General features: G+C 40.4%; 1 protein-coding gene across 1 annotated transcript in view; it reads right to left on the bottom strand.

Moving 5' to 3' along the window:
- LOC121933215 (probable acyl-CoA dehydrogenase 6) overlaps nucleotides 1-22,519 on the bottom strand; it is a 61,593-nt gene that overhangs the window by 7,943 nt on the left and 31,131 nt on the right. Inside the window, exons 4-8 of the mRNA XM_042472628.1 lie at nucleotides 12,568-12,674; nucleotides 8,742-8,909; nucleotides 3,913-4,086; nucleotides 1,021-1,182; nucleotides 764-914 (exon numbers count right to left, since the gene is read on the bottom strand). Coding sequence (XP_042328562.1) covers nucleotides 764-914; nucleotides 1,021-1,182; nucleotides 3,913-4,086; nucleotides 8,742-8,909; nucleotides 12,568-12,674 — 762 coding nt within the window. The remainder of the gene's footprint in view (nucleotides 1-763; nucleotides 915-1,020; nucleotides 1,183-3,912; nucleotides 4,087-8,741; nucleotides 8,910-12,567; nucleotides 12,675-22,519) is intronic.

Below are 22,519 nucleotides of genomic sequence, written 5' to 3'. Positions count from 1 at the left end.
TGCGGCTCCCGGATGCTGCAAGCGGCGGCGGCGGGAGACGGCCACTTTTCGGTGGTCTGTAACCCGCCTAAGACAACTTGGAGTTCAAGTAAAATATGCAGTTCATGCTTCAATTATTGTTGTTGGCTATGAACAAGGAAGTTCTGATGGCCAAAGAGATAAATTGTGCTTTGACCTAAACAGTGGCTTCTCTTGTGAGCCAGCCTATCCCTTGTGTGTGGGATAGCCTAGTTTTGGATTTTGGCTATTAAGTATTAACATTAGATTGTGGTGGTTCTCACACTTTGGTCTTCCAGGGGTTTTGGACTTCAGTTCCCGAGAAGACTTAGCCACCTTGCCAACACTCAAGAATTCTGTAAACTGAAATCCAAAACAGTTGGAGGACCAAAATTTGGGAACCACTGCTGATGCAGAGGAAGTTATTAAGACAGAGAGATTATAATAACCTTGTTGGATAATATAAAATTACTTGGATTTTGGGAAAGGCTTATTCAGAGACCTTAACAGACTACTGATGTATTGCATTTACACCCTGCTGTGTATCTGAAATGACTCTCACAGCAACTTAACATTATCAGTTGTTTAAAAAGTCATGCCATCTGTCCCCTTAGGTTTATTGCTATATTAAAAATACTCTTCCATGTGCCCAGCATTATGCAGTCTACTATGAAGTCTTGGTTAACATTTTGAAAATATGCAACTGTCCATGTAAAAAATACATATTAAAGATGGCTCTATATTTGATCACAAGACATTCACTCACCTGTAAAGTCTACTCACTGATACCTCGTTGGTGAACCCCATTCCTCCCCAGAACTGGAGGCAACTGTCTGAAAGCTCCCGAGCCAGACGTCCTGCCTTTAGTTTAGCCATAGATGCAAATTTAGTCACATCATTGCCATCTATATACAAAGCTAGAACAAAAGTAGAAGTCAGACTTTAACTTGTCTATTCAGTCCTAGTAAAGCATACATTTTCACATCTAACAAATATTTGAAGCCAAACTTTCATGGCACTCACCAACTGCCCGATAGAGCAAGGAACGAAGGAGCTCCACTTCGGTTGCTAATTCAGCCAGGCGGAAGTGCACTGTTTGGTTATGAAGTATTGGCTGACTAAATGCCATGCGCTGGCGTGTATAATCAATCGTTTCATTTATCACATTTTCAAGCGGTACCAAAACTACAGGAAATTGGGAATAAAAGGGGGAAATTAGTTTACCTGATGCCTTTCCCCAAAATTGGTAGAAAATTTCTACCAATAAGTAAATGGCAAAAAGAGCATACATATAAGCTGCTTATGGAAACACATGAAAAAGGTTGTGTATACACGTCACCCACATCTCAATTTTTAATTCCATAACAGGTAGGATAAAAGGGCCAGGCACATGCCATAGAACTGTGGTTAAATGAAGACTACTTCAACTTGCCTTGATTTTACCTTGAATCTGTATTGTCATGCCACTGCTTTTCCTCAGTCTGTGACCAGCAAGTGAATCTGCAGACTGATTCCATTGAAAACCATTGTGTGTGACCATGGGCAGTACCTGTTTTAGCTCATTGTCAAATTCAATTTCAGAGAAGTTCTTGGGGCGGGGGGGGGGGGGATTTCAATGGTAGGCAGGACCAAAGGCAAAAGGGTGACACCAAAATCACCAGTATATTTTAGCACAAAAACTTGACTGTGTTGTTAATTACCATTCCATCCACTTGAATTTAGGCCCGTTATAGAGGGCCTAAAAGTGTGCGCTCTGCACGTGCTAGGGTTAGGAAGTGGCGATGCTTCCGCACACTCCTAACCCTAGCGCAAGCCATTTTGACGTAGTGGACGCTGTGCGTCCGCACGTTGCACGGTGGAAGTGAGGCCGCGAGTGCACGACTAGCGCCTCGCGGTGTCTCTTCCAGGCTGCAAGGAGCGTGATTTTGACGCTCCTTCTTGGCAGCGTCCGGGAACCGCGCCGTTTGGCTGCTGCGGTTCCCGGACGCTGCAACCGGTGGCGGCAGACTGCCGCTTCTCGGCGGTCTGTAACGCACCTTACAGTAGCCCTATGAATGAGACCTCCACTCTGTTATCAACAGCCCTGCTCAGGTCTATCTGCCCCACTCTGCTTGAGCAGAGGTCAGGGGTGACCCAATTTATCAGTTAAACTAAAGGGCATCAGGTTGGGAGACACTGTTATGAAGTGTCTTAAAAAAAATTCTTAGGAAAACTATGATAGATGTTTTTTTTTTGGGGGGGGGGGATTTATTAGTCCCAAAGCAGCTGGAAAAGGTCCTTTGTTGAGTCATAATTTTTGTGTCACACACAAGTTCTCCACAGAAAAATTACTCTTGATGTTCTTGGGTCCCTGAGGAAGCTTCTGTGAACATCTGCTGTCATTTCTCATTCCCATGCTACTTCCACACAGCAAATCTATTGCTACAAACATTTCTCCCTAGCTTTGTATTTCAGTTGCTTTCTCAATACTTTATAGCACCCTTCATAATTTAAACTTCAGATTCTCAAGGAACCTTCTGGAATCTTGACGTGTGAATTGCTACTGAGGTAAACAGAACCATTCTCCATTTCTCAATCTTGTCACCTCTTCAGTCAGCAGAAAAGTAGGTGAGATTGGAACTTCCTTTTTAGATGGGGATCTTATTAGACAGTAGAGGCAGAACTGGAGTGCTAATTCACTGTGCTTAAGATACGATAAAATTGTAAAACTGGCACTTCCAAAAGGGAGGTGTGTTGTTTTTTTTAAAAAAAAAGGAAAAAGAGAAAAGAAAAGCCATGCATAATTACTGTGAAACAGATGGCAACAGCAGATTTGCTGCCTCAGTGCCCCACTAAAACTAAGCTTTTTGGTTCTGGGCAAATCAAAAGGTTAAATTCAGTTCTGTCATTTTCACTCGAGAACCTTTTCATAAAACCCACATAGAAAATATACAGTCCATATGATACAGTGATTACGGTTTTGGACTCGCACTCAGGATATCTAAATTCAAAATCGCACTCACTGCAGATGAAATTCACTGGGTGAGTCATTCTGTTTCAGTCAGACTTGCTGTGCAGGATTATTGTAAAGGTAACACAGAGAAGAAAACTATGTATGCTTATTTGTGTTGACTGGAGAAAGGCAGGATGTCAATGTAATAAATAATGAAAGAAAAAGTTTTTTTTTTAGCTGTTGGTTTTACAATTCAGAAAGCACTCGGGAAACTGCTTTACAGCTACCAATTTTTCTGTTCCACTGACCATTTCCATTTCATCTACATGATGAAAACCTCTGACCTTCCAGATTTCCTTACCTAAACCACTCATCATTCCAACAGAGCAGGAACAATGGTTTGTGACAAGGCCAACGGTTCCCCATTCCCACTTCATATATTTTCATCACACATGAGGTCAGACAGACCAGAGATGTTTCCAGACAAGTCTTTCATTGTGCAGTTGTTCTGTGTCTTTCACTGAATTTGACAGAGTGTTCAGACAATGTTGTCTCATGTTTTCCCACCACTCTCCTCTTCTTCTTTTTTCTTATTCTAACTCTCCCCCCTCAAAAAAAAAAAAAAAAAGGAGGAAAAAACATGATAGCTGCACACTGCCTTTTCATAAATAGAGCTAAGAAGTGTCTATATGAAACAGAACTTGGAAACATTGCTTTTTTGGCCTATGACACCCAGAATTTCCCAGGCATAGCTATGGGTCATTCTGCTGGAGGCATTCTGGAAATGGGAAGCATCCAAGAAAGAGGGGTAGTGGCAGAAACCACATCTTTGCCTATGCACACAGAAGAGGACTGTATCTGGCAAGAAATTGGCTTTTAATATGGCTGAGACCTGGGTTTCTTCTACCACCAAAATAAACTTTACAAGCTTTTATGTAAGGAACAGTCTTCTCAGCTGCCAAAAGGCACAGCTAATTACTTACTGTTGGCTACTCCCCACATGCGCTCCTCTTGGAATTGCAACATCTGGTACGTAAAACCCATTCCTTCCTCCCCAATGAGGTATTTACTGGGAATTCGGACATCTTCAAAAAAGATCTGTGCTGTGTCAGATGACCTCATGCCCATCTTGTCAATCTTCTTAGCAATGTGAACACCTAAAAATAAACATTCCAAGGAGCAAGTTACAGGAAATTATCATTCCCAGCAGCAGCAGTGATTATCTCTTTAAAAGAAACACTTAGCAGTGATGAGGTTCTGTCATTTTTCATCTAATTAAGACTCTTACATCATTAGTTCAATAAAATACTAAGTTTAACAAAGTGTGTGAGTGTTTTAAAATCTCTAAGATAAAGTTAGTGCACCCATATCTACCCCTTTTGTAAAAGAAATGGAAACTGTCATGGTTAATTAGAAAATCAGAATTCTCAAGATCTCAAAAATTCTTGCTTTTCGTAATCCTGAAAAATTAACATTTTTTCTGGTTAAAGTAAGCTGACCTTTAAATTTACAAATGGCACAGCATCAGGTTTGCCTATTAATACAGGGTACAGAAACTGTTTTTAAAGAAAACACCGGCAACAAAGGATAATTTTAAAAATACCATTACTGGATAACTTTTTCAGTCTTTCAGAATCTTTTTCAATTATCCAAATGCCCATGTATATAAATGGATACCCTTTTAGGCATCAAGTATGTGATCATGATAGAAATCACTCACAATTAACTCACTGGGATGCCCTTTACTAGGTGTTGGTTTTGTTGTGTGCCTTTAAGTCTAGAAGACTATGCATAAATGACAGGTTTTGTGGCATCATTCCAGCCTCTAAATCAATAGCAAAACCAGCTGCCTTTGGAAAGGCCAAAGGCTTTCAAGCCCTGATTTCATTCCAGAACACTATTTTGTTTTGTTCTTAAAAGCTCTTGAGGAAAGAGAATGGAGAAGGAAGGGGGAATTGTGTTTTTTTCTCACTTGATGGTGACTGAAACTGAACAGACAAATGTTGTGATCTGAACAATAATATGGCCCAAGATATTCAGCAAAATAATATCCTAAATCAGCTTTCCCCAACATGGTATCCTCCAGATGTGCTGAATTATTTGAACATATAGTCCAGTTTAGCTGAAGGGCACCAGGAATGTATCTATACATTCTATCTATCTGTCCAGGACTCCGAGAGAGAGAAGAATGCTGGACCTGATCCCCTTCCCCCCAACCATTCCCTTCTCCTTCTGTGTCGTGTCTTAGATTGTAAGCATGAAGGCAGGAAACCGTCTAATTAAATGATTTTATGTACAGTGCTGTGTAAATTTACAGCACTATATAAATAAAGCTTAATAATAATAATAATAATAATAATAATAATAAATACTACACAATTAGATCATTTGGCTACTGCTTGGCATGGCTCCATTCTATTGAATTCTGGGATTCTGCAGTATTATGAGGTACTTAGAATTCCCTGCCAAAGAGTTTAACGTTTTAAATCAGGGGAATGCACTAGACAATTCTTACCATCTTACCCAACTACAATTCCCAGGATTCCATAGGATGGAGCCTGGTCAGTTAATGTTTTGTCATCTGGACAAACCCCAAGTTGGCAGAGACTTCCAAATTATCCTGAATTCCTTTTTAAAACAAGATATTTAAAAAAAAAACAACTTTAAAACGCACCAGATTGATTTGAGGCTTCAGCATGAGTGTTAACACTTCCTCACATGCAGAGTCCCAGGGCCAACCCTAGCAGCAGGCTGTGTGACATAGCTACAGCACAATTACTTACTTTGGCATTGTTAATATTTTTACTTTCTGAGATAGAAGAGACTGCAGAATTTTCCTCCTCACATGCCCAAATTAGTTGACTACCATTGGTTTCTATCCACTTTGACTCAAGTAGGGAAGAACTGCAATTTACAGTTCTGTCTCAGGAAGAAAAATATCTAGGGCTTGCTCTCCCAAATCTTTAACGGTGTTCCTCATGATAGGTTAGAAAAGTTATTTTTCTAAACTACAATTTCAAGAATCCCACACAGCCAAGCTAGTTCTGCACCTATTCTTGTATTTCCCCTCTCAGTATTCTGTTTCTACCCACAATCTAAATTAACAGCTACCTACAGCTTCATTTTGAGCAAGAAGTATATGTTTGAAATCTAGACCTTTTAATCTTGAGCATGTGGTTGTTCACAGTGAGATAAAAATCAAGAACATGTTTGAAAACATCATCCAAATTCCTCATTCAAATAAATGGGAGTGACACCAGATGAATGTTTATTATGTAGCAGAACCTGAATTTCTTTCTCCAGCAAACAGATGTTATGAATAATCTTACTAAATGAAGCATTCTTGGATTAACAAAATAAGATGCAAATTGTCAAGGGCTCATAGAATCAGAAATGCTTCTGCAATCACCTATTTAAAACAACAAGTTGATTTGTAATTCTAAAGAAAGCAAAATGTTCAAAGAATGGTATGAGAATGAGCTGTGAGAGATTTCTCCAGAGTTAGGAATTAATGCGTAGAAGAAATAATTCAGGAATAATGGCAACTTTCTAAACACACTATTGTTGAGTTAATTCACTTAAGATGCACAGATATTAAAGAACCTTAGTCAAGATATCCTTTTCCAAGGTAAAAGATACAGATTGCCAATGAAGATACATGAAAAATTTGTTGGCTTGTTTTATAGCGATAAATAATAGCCCGTGAAACAAACTGGATTTAATTTCAGATATACTTAGAACAGCACTTAAATCTGTAGATTCAACTTAAGTTGAATTGATTTCAAGGAACTCATGAAACAAACTGGATTTATTTTCAGACATAACAGCAGACCTAGTGAAAACCTGCAGGACCAACTTAAATTGAATTTATTTCAGTGGACTTCCTCTAAGCATGAATACATTGTAACCTAAGTTTACCCCTCTATTATTGAAAGCTGGTCTGCAGCCTGATTATGTTGTTGCATGGAACTAAAGTGGGCTTTGCAAGACAAGCAGTAGTTGCTCTAAGGTTTGCCCCTGAGCAGGCAATATTGAGCTGTGCTTTGTATGCCTAGTGCAGCAGGCAGGGCTCGATGCAGATCTATCTAATGACCAATACTGGTTAGAACTGCATTAGGCCCCACCTGTTTTGCTTGGGTCTTCCACATGACTATAATAAGCTCTTGGCATGGTAGTCTCTGTGGCCTTTCCCTGGTCCTGAAAAGGCTCCTCATTCCTGTCCTATAACAATGAATAATTATTAAACACTTTTGAGATGGTAGCTGATGTACTCATTGTGCATATTAGTATCACAATGAGTGCACTAAACGAAAAATAACAGCTTTTTCTCCATGCCTCTGATAAAATATGGTGTATCAGTGCAGGAAAGATAGCTGTGATCTGTTACTGTGCACATCAAATAGGCAACAAATTTACATTTAGCTTGAAGAGACCGTGCAACCTCTATCAATGGATGTCTTGAACTGGATCTCTATCAGTAAAGTTTGGCTGCTTGAAAACATTTTTAGAGCCATCACATCAGCAACAAGACAGGAAAAGAGCTTGGAAAAGTGTCTTTAAAAAACTATATGGACTCAGGGTAGGAGATTCTGGGATTTGTAGTCTAACAATAATATTTTAGATTCTGGGGGAAATGAAACAGGAGTTTCTTAGGTTATATATGGGTCAGATTCCCCCACTCACCCCCTTGCTTTGTGCTGTTCACGAGCCAACAGTTACAGGAGAAAGGGGGATTTGTAGGTCTATTGATCCAGGAAAAACAGTTTTACAGGAAGAGAAGCAAGCAACATCCATGAATCCTTACTATAGACTCAGCAATTGCCACTGTCTCTCCCAGTTCTAAGGCACCAGATCCTTTCTGATCTTGGAAGCTAAGCAGGATAAATTCTAGTTAATCCTTGGATGGGAGACTGCCAACAAATGCCAGATGCTGTAGGCTATATGTCAGAGGAAGAAACTGGCAAAGCCACTATCCCTTGTCAAAGAAAACCCTATGAAATTCATAGGATTGTCACAAATCGACAGGTGACTTGAAGGAACATGCGCACACATCCTGATCAATCCATTATCTATTCAGCTCTTTAAATTGACTTCATGTGTAACCATAAATTAGAAAAAAATAGTGACTACTACTGTTTTCACTAGACATCCAGGGGACCTACGAAGATAATTTTTTTTTAACCACAAATGGCATTTCATGCATTTTTCAAGATCTCATGGTATATCACTCAACAACAGAAAAGAAAAATATAGTCCTGCCTACAGCTCAGATGGCCATTTCCCAAGACTAAGACATATCAGATTGATAGCACTATTGTTCAATTTTGTTTGGATGTTTCACATGATGTTTTTACAAGTCTTTTTTTAAAATCTGTGGTTATTTCTTGAACTTATCTGCTCTCACAGTGGTTTGCAAACTAACATAGCAGAGATATTATCAAACAGACACAAAGTAATGCATTTCCCCTACATGAAAAAAAGACAAGAGGCTGTCCATAAAATATTTTATTTCCCTCTTTTGTTCCTTATTCTCTCCCACCCCTGCTCTTAAACAGCAACATACCATTTAGCCTTTCTCTGTAGAAATAGCTCATTTCTTGGGTTACTTGGGTAAGTGTTATCATTTCAAGATAATAGTGAGATACTTCCTACAATGGGTTATAACAGGGATGGGCAATTTGTAGTCCTCCTGAACTTGTCAGGCTACAACTCCCATCATACTTTGCCACTGGCTATACTCTATAGTGGCTACAGTCGATGAGACCAATTTTGAATATTGGTATCACGGTTTTTCTAGGAGGATGTATGTTACCGGGTGACTTCATTGGCAGACAGAGGAGAGATTTATTCCTGTGGGGAGGTCCATCACTTGTGTTTGCCAGCAAGCACATCCAATCCGCCTGGCACCCAGAGGTAATCCACATCTTGCCACCATTTACAATATAGTCATCTCCTTTTCTTACAGCTTTTGTTTTGATACCTGTATGAAAATATATAAGAAATAAAGCATATTCTTAAAAAGTAAAGAACATGAGCATTGGAAGTAGAACATTGAGCAGCCTCCAGAAAACTGCAAATAACTCCCCCTTCACCCAAATTAAGGCACATGGTACCCAAGGCCAGACAAGTTAGGTTGGTACATGAGGTAATAATAATAATGTATTGTATGCATTTCTTATATTTCTTTTTAATCGTCATGATTTTAATTCTACTGACAGTTTAAGTTTTGGGTGACATGTGTTTGTTGTTGTTAACTGCCATCAAATTGACTTTGATTCATGATGGCCATATGAATGAGAGGTCTCTAAGTCTCTTTTAGCAATATCTGTTTTCACTTTTGTTTCAGGGGGTCCCAGGCCTGGGCAAAGATATACTATCAATAAATAAAATAATTAAAATTAACGGGGAAGAAAATCTTACAAGTGCCTACCCCCACTCCCTAGAAGTAAAAGTACAATAATAAGGAATTAATCAAGTAACAATTTGCTGTTCATTCATGATACCTCTAATCAGGTGCCTGAGTTAGATGCCTCATTCTGCCTGATTATGAGATTGGGTCTGACTTGGCTGATACTGGAAGAGGCATCCTTCAATATTACAGCAGAGATACAACAGCCACAATCTAGTACAGGGATGGGAAACATGGGGGCCTTTTCAGACTGCACCTCCCATCTGCTTTAGACAGCACAGGCAATGGTGAGAGAAAATGGGAACTGTAAGTCGACCACCCCAGATCCAGAAAGCTGTCCTATTCTCTTCTAGAAAAAGAAAATGGAAAGCCTTGAGTACATGGTTCATATAAAACACATCTTATGAACATACAAATATATCTAACTGCCTGGGATCTGACCAGCCTGATACCAGAATTGGAATCAGAAAAGGAAGGAGTGAAGATAGGAGAAAGCAACATTAACAACCTGAGATATACAGACTACACCATAATATTAGCAGAAGACATTCAAGAATTGGAACAGTTAATAAGAAAGGTTAAAGATGAAAATGCAAAGGCAGGCCAGATGCTGAACATAAAGAAAGCAAAAATAATGACCACAAAAGAAATACATAAATTCAATCTAGACAACGAGGAAATTGAAATAGTTAAAGAATTCCCATATCTAGGATCAAACAATGACCAGAATGGAGACTGCAGTCAAGAAATAAGAGGAAGACTAGGAATGGGAAGGGCAGCTATGAAAGAACTGGAAAAAAATACTGAAGAGCAAAGACATACAACTGAGCACTAAAGTCAGAATCATTCAGGCCACTGTATTCCTAATTACCACGTATGGATGTGAGAGCTGGACAGTAAAGGAAGCAGACAGAAAGAAAATCAACTCATTTGAAATGTGGTGCTGGAGAAAAGTACTTAAAATACCATGGACAGCCAAGAAGACAAACAAATGGGTTCTTGAACAAATCAGAACAGGGCTCTCCTTGGAAGCAAAGGCCTGTTACAGACTGCCAAAATAAAGCTGTTTCGGGTCTCTTTGGAGGTATGCTATTTAAATGACGCATGGGTCCTAAGAGTCCGGAGGTCGCACCAAAGCCACACTCCATTCCTAAGCACTGGAGTTCAGCTTTGGTGCAGCTTCCGGATTCTTAGGATGCATGCATCATTTAAATAGCATACCTCCAAAGAGACCCGAAGCAGCTTTATTTTGGCAGTCTGTAACAGGCCAAAGATGATCAAGTTGAGACATAATGAGAAGGCATGGATCACTGCAAAAGACAATAATGCTAGGAAAGGTAGAGGGTAGAAGAAAGAGAGGAAGACCACAAACCAGATGGATAGACTCTATCAGGAGGGCAAGGGCTTGCAGGATCTGGGCAAGGCAGTGGAGGATAGGGATTCTTGGAGATGTCTCATCCACAGGGTCACCATGAGTTGGAACTGACTCAAGGGCAGCTAACAACAACATGTGCAAAGAGTAAAAAAAAATGGGATGGGAGAATCAGAAAAAGTGGTAGAATATGAAGTTATGCACTGGCATTTGTGAATTAAATAGAAAATTAAGCAATATTATTTTCAAAGAGTATTCACCTTTTCCTGTAACTGGCAATGTACATCAATTCCAGTGTTCTTATTTGTACTGGAATATCATGCAAAACACTATTCTTGTAAAAAGAGCTCAGTAAGCAAAGCTTTTTAAATAAAAGCACACAAAAGTTTCTTCAGTTTTGAAAATTAACAGCATGAACCGCAACTCAATTAAGAAGAGCCCTCCCTCCAGTCCATCTGCCTTGGTCCAGGCCTCAGAGGGAGAGAAGAACTGCTGGACCTGATACCCTTCCCCATTACCATACCCTTCTCCTTTTATATCGTGTCTTTTTAGATTGTAAGCCTGAGGGCAGGGAACTAATTAAAATAATAATTGTAAGCTGCTCTGAGAGCCTTTAGGGCGGAAGGGCGGGGTATAAATACCGTAAATAAATAAATAAAACCCTGATGAAAAATCCTCTTCACTTCCAATACAAAAATCCAACAGCAGCAAATACCTGGCACACCTAAGTATCAAAATACAGTGGACCCTCACCTTACGTGGGGGATCCGTTCCAGACCTCCCCGCGTAAGACGAATTCTGCCTATGCTGGAGCCCTATTCATTTGAACGGGGCTTGTGCGTGCAGCGGCATGGTGGCGCAGGTGCACCAAGGGCATGCGCCCCATTCATCTGAATAGGACGCGCCGCCCCTTGTGCCCCCCGCGGCTTGAGCGTGTAAGCTCAAAACCGTGTATAGCGCGCCCGCATATAACGTGGACACACTGTACTCTATAGCCCAGAATTAGTGAGCTGGATCCAGACTTAAACATACTTAGGATACATCTGCTAGAATCAGCAGGATTTCAGCTAGTGATTAAACTGAATCCCACTGACTTCAGGATGAGCACACCAACTATGCTTAAACCATTAAACCATCAATCAATCAATCAATCAATTGGCTATATTTATATCTCATCTTTTACTTATTTATTTATTTAGATTATTTCTCTATTACCTCCCTGCCTCCAAAGCAATAACAATGTACATCTGCCAGGTATGCTTTGATTGAGAGTTCTTGCATGGTAGGTGGTTGGACTGGATGGCCCTTGTGGTCTCTTCCAACTCTACGGTTCTATGAAAAATTAAAACAATACTCCTTTAAACTTCTCTAAACTTTCCTCAATGAACTCAAACTGGCAGTGCATATGGCTGGGGTGTACTGTTTGCGTACTATGCCTGTCCTAACCAGTCTGACCCAGGATAGCCATCTCCATTCATTTTAATAGAGCCTGGACAGAATACCTCCTCGTAACATCAAGAACAAAATGTACAGAAATGAGGATTAGGTGATCAAAGACCAGTTACCATCTCTCAGCTTAATCTAAATCCAGAGATTGTTTAACAGTAAGGGGGAGGGGTGCCTATGCACTAAATCCAACTATTAGTCTCGATTGGAGTAGACCCACTGAATCAATTAGCTCTTGATAAATCAGTATTTATATAAATTCCACTGATCCAATGAATCTAGTTAGGATTAACAACTGAATTTTGATCACTGTATGTGCTTGTTGCTTTAATTTCCTTGGAAGACTGTTTAATGTTGTTGTGTGTTTTTTTTAATAGTGTGGTTTTATTTATGCATAGTCCATTTACTTACTTGCAACGTCTGAGCCAGCCCCAGGTTCACTGACTCCTAAGCAGGCTACAACATCTCCAGCAATAGTTGGGGCTAGAAACTCTCTTTTCAGCTCATCAGATCCAAATCTGCAAATAAATAAATAAATATCCAAACATTTTATTTGCTAAACTTTTCAAGATTTTAGCAAACAAGCCTCACTGCAAGATTTCTCCCTTCCGCTTTTAATTGAGCAAGTTAGAATTTCTGTCTATGTCCCCGGAAACAAATGCAGGAGACTGACATGGCAGAAAAATAACATCTACAGGATATACTCATGTATAAGTCTAGAAATTTCAGTCAAAAAATTGACCCCAAAACCTGAGTCAACTTATCCGCAGGCCAATGTAATTACCATATTCCAAGGCGCAAAACAGACTGGCAATAAGAGCTGGCGGGGGGGGGAATGGGGGCATGGCATATGCACGTCAGATGCTCCAACGCCACCCCCAAACCGGTGTCACGCCACCCTGCTGGCCAGACAGTGGGCAGCGTCACAGAATTTTGGCAGTGCGGCATTTACACTCGCTGTGCCACAGATACAGGGAAAAGCCACTGCCACCATTTTATCACTCCTTTTTGGGCTGGAAAAATGACAGATTGGGACTGCAGTGTTCAGTTGCTGCGGCTTCAATCTGGTGCAGAAAGGGGCGGCATGACACTGCCCCTTTAGAGCCATCTATTTTGGCCCTAACTGTTACAAAAAAGAAAAAAAGAAAAAAAGGAATCAGCCTCTGGTGAAAGGCAAGAGCTTAATTTGTCCTGGAAGCACTGTCTTCCCTCTATTCTCTCATCCATCCAGCCTTTAGTGTGAGCACAAACAGTGATGTCTGCTTGAAATCTGTATGTTCCTTGGCATCATTTCCCTTTACTTCATTCTTTACATCCTTTGTTACATGCCCCTAAATTTTATCTTCAACTTATCCATGGGTCAAATCAAAAGTCATAATTTTGGCCCCAAAATCTGCCCTCAACATATACATGAAGTCAACTTATAGTCAAGTATATATGGTATGTCTAATTCTTCCAAAAGGAAAGAAGCAAAAGGAATCAGGGTGGGGTGGGGTGGGGTGGGGGTGTTACCATTTGGCTGTGAAAGAATGCAGGCAAAAAGAGGAAGTGTCTAGAGTTGCTGAGAAAACAGAAAGGCAACCTCCTATGGATTTGGGATTGCCAAGCCACTTGCTCAGTTCCCTGTTTTTGCAATACCTGGCAGGGGTCAAACATACAACCACAGAAAGCACAAAAGTGAATCCCTGATGGACCACACTAGAAGATAGATGGCTTGCCTTCAGGAGGGTGAGTCATAAGCAATCAAGGCCTGCTCTAAGGCTGCTGTATATCTGGTGCTTTGTCTCAGGCTTGAGACTCCTACCAATAATTAGTGAATGTTTTACAGTTCACAGATGAAAAACAACAGCAACCCTATTTTTCCTCAAAGGTTTCCAGGGAATAATTTTGTGAAATCTTTTATTGCCACTCCCATAAAAGCTTGGAAAGTTACTTTTAAAAAGTACTTTGTTACTCATTAGTATTTTAATATAATGTTGCTGTTGCACAATACAATGGGAACAAAGAACTTGTTACATCTTTTGTTACACTGCTCATTACATTCCTATTCCTTTTTTTTTTACTTCTGGGCACAGAACTCTTAAGAATGAAAAGAGAACAGCATAAAATAAAATGTAAAAAAATTCCACTGGAAACAGCTATAAGATAGCCCACAGAGGATAACATTTGAAAGTAATTGGAAATTGATGCTCACTACATCATTAAAATCACTTTGGCGCGTTACAGAGCGCCAAAAAGCGGCGCTCTGCCTGCGCCATCATTAGCTGCGCCGAGAAGCCCCAGCGGCCAAACCACGAGGCTTCCCGGTGCAGCTAAAAAGAAGCGCCAAAATGGTGCTTCTCTTTCTGTTGTGGCTATGATGCCGTGAGGCGCCAATGGTGCACTCATGGCGTCATATGTGCTGCACGACGTGCGGACGCAGAGCATCAGCTACGTTAAGATGGCAGCCCCCATTTGTATAGGGCACCGTGATTTTCTACGCGCAGAGTGCGTATTAGGGTTGAGCGCATCCAGAAAGGATGCCCCTTTCTAACCCTAGTACGCGCTTGTCGCATACTAGGGTGCCCATTTGTAACGGGCCTTTGTTCTTTATTCATTACATTACTTTTGAAATATGGCTTCACTACATTCATTACTACAAAAAGCAATTATTTACATGCTTTTACCTCATCACTTCTAAATGCTGCCCATACTAATTTGTTTCTAATAAGCAAAGTTACTAATAATATAATAACTACATGCAAGAACAACCACCCATGTATTGTCCTATTCATCAGTGGTGAACGCAACCTAGAAACCACTGGCCCTGAAATAAATTAAAGATTTCAACTGGGAATCCCCCAGACAGCTCTTCATACGTGCTTTAAAAACTGCATTAAAGGTTGAGTCTCTTTTATCCAGTATTCTGAAATCCAAAATACTCCAAAACCCAAAACTTCTTTGGTTGCTGAAATGGTGACAACGTACACAAAGTTTGATTTATGCACAAAACTATTTTAAAAATAGTATAACATTACTTTCAGGCTATGTGTATCAGGTGTACATGAAACATAAATGAATGTCTTATTTGGACTTGGGTCCCATCTCCAAGATATCTCATTATGCACAAATATGCAAATATAGGTATTCCACAATCCAAAAAAAATCCAATATCCCAAATGCTTCTTGTCCCAAGCATTTTGGATACAGGAGACTCAACTTGTATAAGAGATGTACTGATCACTATAACCTGCAGTAGCAGAGGTAACTGAAAATACTATGCTGTAATATTCAAAGAAATAGCTGAGTAAGTCTGTTTTATCCTAAAAACCCATGTGGGAATCCAGCAGGATCTTTGAGACTGAAAATAAGAAACTTCTAGCATAAACTTTCATGTACTACTGTTTACTTGCATTTGAGGAAATGTCTTGAATACTTATGATAGAAATAATTTTTGTCTAGTTAGTCTCAAAGGTGCTACTGGATTCCTTTGTGACTTTTTCAAAGACACTTTGTGTTTAACAAAAGGAATACAGGGTCAAAAATATAGAACCATGGGAAGAATTTCTTGCTGCTAGCAACAGCACTTGCTATCAAGCCACAGCGTAAAAATGCTATATGAAAACACACATAGTCTTTTCTTGGAAGCTGTTTTCATGACTGATACCAAAATCAAGTGAACAGCCTTTTGAAAATCAAATTTATGATGTAAAGCAGAACAGATTTCAACTCAGCTCCATCTACAGAAGACCATCATACTGTACATATATTCAGAAGTCAGCAGCCATATTGGCTGGGGGATTCTAGGAGTTGCTATTCAAAAAATAATAATAATTTTTCTAGTCTGAAGAAAGTGTATGAACAAATGGTTGGTTTCACAAACGTCATTCTCTCTCCTCCCTTTCTTGATCCTAGGCCAAATTCTCCTACAATCTTTATTTCTGCTTTGTTTTGTATTTTTGCATTCCAATTACTGATTATTAATAAGAAGTTCTGTTTTAGTGTATGAACAATTTCCTCCTGGACTTCAGCATAGAATTGTTCAATTTCTTCTTCTTTTGCCTCTGTAATTGGAACATAAATTTGGATTAAGGTTATATTTATGGGTTTTTCCTGAAGCCTTATTGACATGATTTGGTCAGAGTTTGCATTATAACCTTTGACCACTTTTGCTACCTCTCTCCTCACTATAAATGTCACCCTATTTCTTCTTAGATTTTAATTTCCTGAATAAAACACTGTGTAATTATCTGACTGACAATGTCTCTTTCTTGTCCACTTTAGCTTGTTCACCCAAAGTATCGCTGATTTCTCTATTAGAGCTCCTTTTCCTGATGTAAATCAACTATGTTGAATGAAGGAAAAGAATCCAGGCTTAGCGTGGGATGGTGGGTCACAGTAGAATCCAAATATCATAATGATTACTAATGTCTCCCAGTACCAGAAAATGCTTAATTTCTCTTAAAGAGCAATCAATCTGCTTTCTGGCAGATGAGATTCTTTCTGCATCAAACAAAAATATGCTTAATACATGCACTTCACTCTGATTTAATTTGGGCCAATGTGGGGGGGGGGTGTTGTTCTTCTTTTGCAGTACACAGGAGAATAAAAGCAGCATTGTGGAGCGCTGTGTAACTGAATTAATTATAAAGTGAAGAAAGTTTCTAATTAGGACTGATACTTTGCGACATATTGTCAGTGGGAAATTGTAGCTTCAAGTATGAACAGCTGCAGGTGGGTTCTTTACACTCCACATTTCATTAAGTCACATGCTGCTCATCTCTTTTCAAGACCAAATTTCAACTGCCTGATCATGTGACCCACTTCAAAGTAGATGTCAGGTCTTCTGGGATAAGCATAGAAAATGGTGCATCTAATAAGTGATGAGTAGGACTGAACAGGAAGAATAATCAGAAAGAATCAATATTTCTAAGTAGTATGCTTCCCCTATTTGCCAGGGACAGTCTCTGTTTTCTTTAAGAGCTTGAAAACATTACTTTTTTTTTTTTTTTTTTAATAACAGTCCCTAGGGCCTCTAAACCAACATGGCTGTGGATTAAGAAAGCAGTAGTCCCAACAAAGGTGAACTATACAAGCTCTGTTTTCTGCTACATGTTTTGAAAAATACATGTCTGTGTTTATTTGATTTTTAGTTTCTGGTGTATTAGGGAAATATGCTTTTTTGTTGTTTCATTTTGTTTTGTAAATATGTTACTTTTGCTAGTGTGCATTGCTTGATTTGTCTTTCTTTAGGGTCTGTCTCCTTATCCAGTCTGTTGTTTTTTTCCTGACCATTCTTTTGGGTCTAACCAAGGCCTGTCACCCACAAAACCAAGCTCATCATCTAAGGCAGCCTTGCCAAAGCTGCAACTCTGCAGATGTAATACATTACACCTCTCTTCATGCCAAGGTTACAATGTCTGGGATGACAGGAGTTATACTCCATCACACCTGTAGAGTGCTGGATTAGGGAAGGCTGATGTATATGCACATTTCTTCCCTGCATCCTCACTCTGTTGAGGTGAACACATTTTTTCCATTTCTGTGAGATATTTGTCTAGCTTGTAAATCAATTAGAATCCCAGAAGCTAACACTGGCACACAGCTGAAAAACACTGCAAATATGAGCTAAGACACTGTGGGAAATAAAACTATGCTTCACCTATTTATTGATTTACAGTATTTTAAACCACAGGGAGAGGTTTAAAAAGTAGCAAAAGCCTTGTTCTGGTGAATGCCTTCCACATTCCCTCTGCATAAAGCTGCTATTTTATACTCTGCAATACAACCAATGGGCTACATTTCTGGAGGGGAGTGATTACAAGGGAACATTTGCATGCCATCAGTAGGTTTGCACTGGACTGCACTGCACATGTTTGAAGGCAAAAGGAAAATACTCTCTGTAAATCTTTCAGGGAATGTATGTCATATTCAACAGAGATTCCTAGAGAAGAATATCCTTAGTTCAAATACACCCAGGTATGATGGGATTAATACAAACAGGGACAGGTTGGGGAGGGGCCAAATTATCTACATATATTTGTGTGTGTGTGTGTTGTTATTGTTGTGTACTTTCAAGTCGTTTCTGATTTATGACAGCCCTAAGGTGAACCTATCATGTTTTCTTGGCAAGTTTGTTTGAGGGGGTGTGCCACTGCCGTCTGCTGATGCCGAGAGAGTGTGATTGGCCAAGGGTCACCCAGTGGGTTCACATGGCTGAGTCAGGATTCAAACCCTAGTCTCCAGAGTCATAGTCTAATGCTTAAACTACCACGGCTTTCCTGAGAGCGTATACATGTGTACAATACACTTTCAGTCGACTGCATTATAGCAACAACTATTTGTTTCCTTGGAAACACTGGAATTTATAAATTTAGGAATATTCTATGAGAGCCAGCATGGTGTAGTGGTTTGAACATCAAACTATGACCCTGGAAACCAGGGTTCAATTCCCTGCTTGACCATAGGTGACCTTGGGCAAGTCACATACTCTCAGCCTCAGAAAACCCCACGATAGGTTCGTCTTCGGGTCTCCATAAGTCAGAAATAACTTGAACACACACAACAACAGAGAATGTTTGACAGGATTTAAATCTAGACTTACATGAAAGCATGACAGTTCAACTTTCACAGGATGAAATCCATTGAACCGAAGCTATTCTACTGCCTGACGCTAAGCAGCAAACAGTGGCTTGAACTCTCCTTGTGCCTTCTGCTGGTAGACCCTGGTGTTATGTCAAGGTAAGTACTGTGGGCCCTCCACATTCTCTGGGGTTAGGGGGCACAGGACCCCCATGAAAGTGAAACAACTGCAAATAAAAAACACTATTTTTTTTACTTGACAGAACATCTCTCTAGGAATCTCTAGGCCCTCCAGCATAACTCTATGGTAAACATCTGGCAGAAGGTGACCACAGAATTGTGCTGGAGGACCTACAAATGTCTAGAGTAGTGTTTTTTCCTAGGAATCTCTGGGTCCTCCCATTTGACTCTATGGTCAACTTCCTGCAGATTCGTGCTGGAGGACCTAGATATTCCTAGAGAGAACATGTTAATAAAATCCACAAATAATAAAATCCGCAAACGTCAAAGCCATTAATGTGAAGGGCTGAGTGTACTTTTGTGGAAAATGTGCAAGGGGGTATCTAGTAGCTCCACCCTCTGATTGAAATGGCTACTGGATGGCTGGGTTAGGCGGGAATAGTTCTACTACACCATTCACAGCTATCAGGCATCAATCTCCCATACCAGCGGACAGACATGCTGGCAGAGCATAAAATGAAATCTGGGACAGTAACCCACACTCACCCATAATGAGGAATACAGTACCGAAAGGCAGACAATTTATTTGGGCACCAAGGCAGGAAATCCTGCAAGCACCTCTCCTCATCCTTGACGGTAGGAATACAGGAATAGCTAAGTAAATAGCTACAGATATACTTCAGTTAACAAAACAGATATGTGCCTGGACATGACTTGCTTAACAGAAATAGTGTAGAAATAGGTTCCTATGCCACAACAAGAAAAGTAGTTCAACATGTTTCATCAGACTTTTTTTATTCAAAACTAAGAATATGCACGTGAAAAAAAAATGAAATAATCAGATTTTTGCTTACTTTTGTTAAGTAAATAAAAAAATTTTTAAACTTACAGAAACCATTCAAAAGGTTCTTCCAAAGTGCATCCAGTAATGACTTTCTTTCACCAGACTCCCATTTTTCTGAATAATTTTCATTTTGGTGACCAAACTTAGGCGGGTTACAGACCGCCCGTTTGGGGCAGCCTGCACCTGCCCCTTTCCCCGCTGTATCGGGGCCTCAGCTGCCACACCAGCAGCCTCCGAGGCCCCGATCCGCCACTTTGCAGGCTGCGGGGAAGCGGCAAAAGGCCGCTTCCCCGCGGCCTGGAAAGGGGTGTCCTTGGGGCTTCAAGCCCCAAGGACACCCGGCGATAGCGGGGAGGAGGAGAAAGGGGATGCTTGGCCCCTTTCTCCTCTGCGTCGTTGGGCGCAGCCATGTAAAGGCTGCGCCCAGCGACACAAACCCCAGAAGGAGCTCTAGGCGCCCTCGCACGGCGCAAAGACGTCACATCCCGCCGCCTCATTTGGAGGCGGCATGGTCATGATGTCATAATGGCGGTGGCCGTGTGGAACAGCCGCCGCCATTTTGTGCGTGCTCTGCGCGTGCTAGGATTGAGGGCATCCAGAAAGGATGCCCCTTTCTAACCCTAGTACGCGCGGAGCGCGTACTTTTAGGCCCATCTGTAATGGGCCTTAGAGAATTATACTTTAAAAAAACATACTGTAAAGACCTGGCAAGGCAAGTCTATCTGTTTCGCAGCTTCTGTTTGCCTTTTCTGTTGTAGGTATGCAAGTGATCTACAATAGGATAAGCTAGAGCAGAACCTCATTATTTCCCAGCTCAAACCTTATGGCATTGTTTACTGGAGACAAGGTGGTGCAGCCTGACCCTTCCAGACAGAAGGCAAGAAAGAAAGTGTGTGTGGGGGGAGGGGGGTAAATGGGTATAACAAGACTTTATAAATAGGAGCATCACTGACAGAGGGTTTGTTAACTGTGTTTATGTCTGCATTTCCAACATTTTTACAATTTCAAAACCTGCCACCTGAAGCAATTGTCTCACTCTAATGACTGGACAGATCCTGATCTAAATCCACAAGCACACAGGGATCAGTTACAATGCAGGCATACATCTGTCTTACATTTCTGTATATCTTTTTTTGGGTCACTACTGAGGTTAGTATTCTCTTCCACTTTCCCCAACAACCAAATCCCAGCTCCCTTCAGATTCATGGTTTTGCTATGAAAACCCATTTGAACACCCATTCTGTGGCTGGTAGACAGTGAAGGATGGGGGAATTAAGTATCTGGGTATGATGCTTGTGGATCCCCATAGAACATGCCACGAGTCTGCGTCTGGTTATTGGATATACGCACATACTGCTCTGATCCTCCCCCAACTCCACCAGCCACAGAATGGCTGTTCATGGAGGCTATCACAACAAGAAAAGTGTGTAGTGGCTTGACTGCTGGACTTTGGAGATCAAAGTTCAATTCCCCACTCAGCAATGGAAACCCACTGTGTGATCTTGGGCAAGTCTTGGCCTCAGAAAACCCCACAATAAGTATAGGTTTGCCTTAGAGTCACTGTAAGTCAGAAACAACAACAAACTAAGAACAACTCCTGGCAGTGGTGAGCAGGGAGTTCTGCCTGCAGAACTGTTATGTTACTCTGGGCAATACAGGTCATTGCCAAAATGGGGACAAGTTTGCCCCCCCCCCCCCCAAGGCACCAAAACCATTTCATCCAGCATGAACAGACCCTGGGTAGGGAGTGTTTCAAAACACTTTTATAAGCCCAGGAGGCCAGGCAGGAGAAGCTGACACAGACTTTTGCAGTGACCCAAGTATAAGTTGACAGACCTAGCTATTTTGGTCCATGAGCAGGCAAGAGACCAGGATTTAAGCTGATATCATTTTGTAAACAATTTTTACTGTTTTTATTACTTAAAATGTTCATATCCCATCCTACATCATAATAACTCATGACTTTGCTTCCTCATCAGCAGGTATGCTCAAAGGAACTTTGTCTTTTCAGACACAATCTAAAAACACACTAAAGAAACCTATGTAAACATGTATTTTTCAAAAATAAAAAACAATAATTTCAAAAAAATTACACAGACTAATTTCTTGTGAGAACAGCTATTAAATGAATACAAATGAGGAGTCATAAATTAACACAAATATTCCTTACACCAGACATATTCCTAAATTTACTGTTTTTACAAGAAATTAGTTTGCTTAACATTTTTCATGTTTACAAATGGCTATGTATTTCATTTTTAGAAATATTTATTTACATATATTTGCATGCATGTTCAGATGGCCCCAAAGAAAGGAAATTTTGTTTACATAATATGTCAGCTGTTATTGTCTGCCTTCAAGTCATTTCTAGCTTACAGTGACCCTATGGACTGCCAAAACATAGGGGTCTTCTTGGCAAAATTTGTTCAAAGGTGGTGTGCCCACTGCCTTCCTCTGAAGTTTACAGTGTAACTTGCCCAAAGTTGCCCAGTGGGTTTCCATGACTGTACAGGGATTTGAACCATCGTCTCTTACTACAGGGCACTTTTTAAATCAAGGGTAAAAATGAAGGAGCGCTCCAGATGTTGCTGGACCACAAATCCCATTAGCCTTGTCTGCTTAATCAATGCTACAGAATGATGGAGTTGCAGTCCAACAACATCTGGAAGTCAGAAGTCTAAAATGAACACATCCATGGGTATGCACCTAAGTGTTCTGATATGGAATTACTCAATCTTTCCGCCATCCCCCAAAATAGCAAAAAGTCCAGTTGCATCT

Source organism: Sceloporus undulatus, chromosome 6 (genome assembly GCF_019175285.1).
Source record: "Sceloporus undulatus isolate JIND9_A2432 ecotype Alabama chromosome 6, SceUnd_v1.1, whole genome shotgun sequence".
Lineage (NCBI taxonomy): Eukaryota > Metazoa > Chordata > Lepidosauria > Squamata > Phrynosomatidae > Sceloporus > Sceloporus undulatus.
The sequence above is the reverse complement of the archived record's forward strand: the minus strand, read 5'-3'. Positions and strand labels throughout refer to the sequence as shown.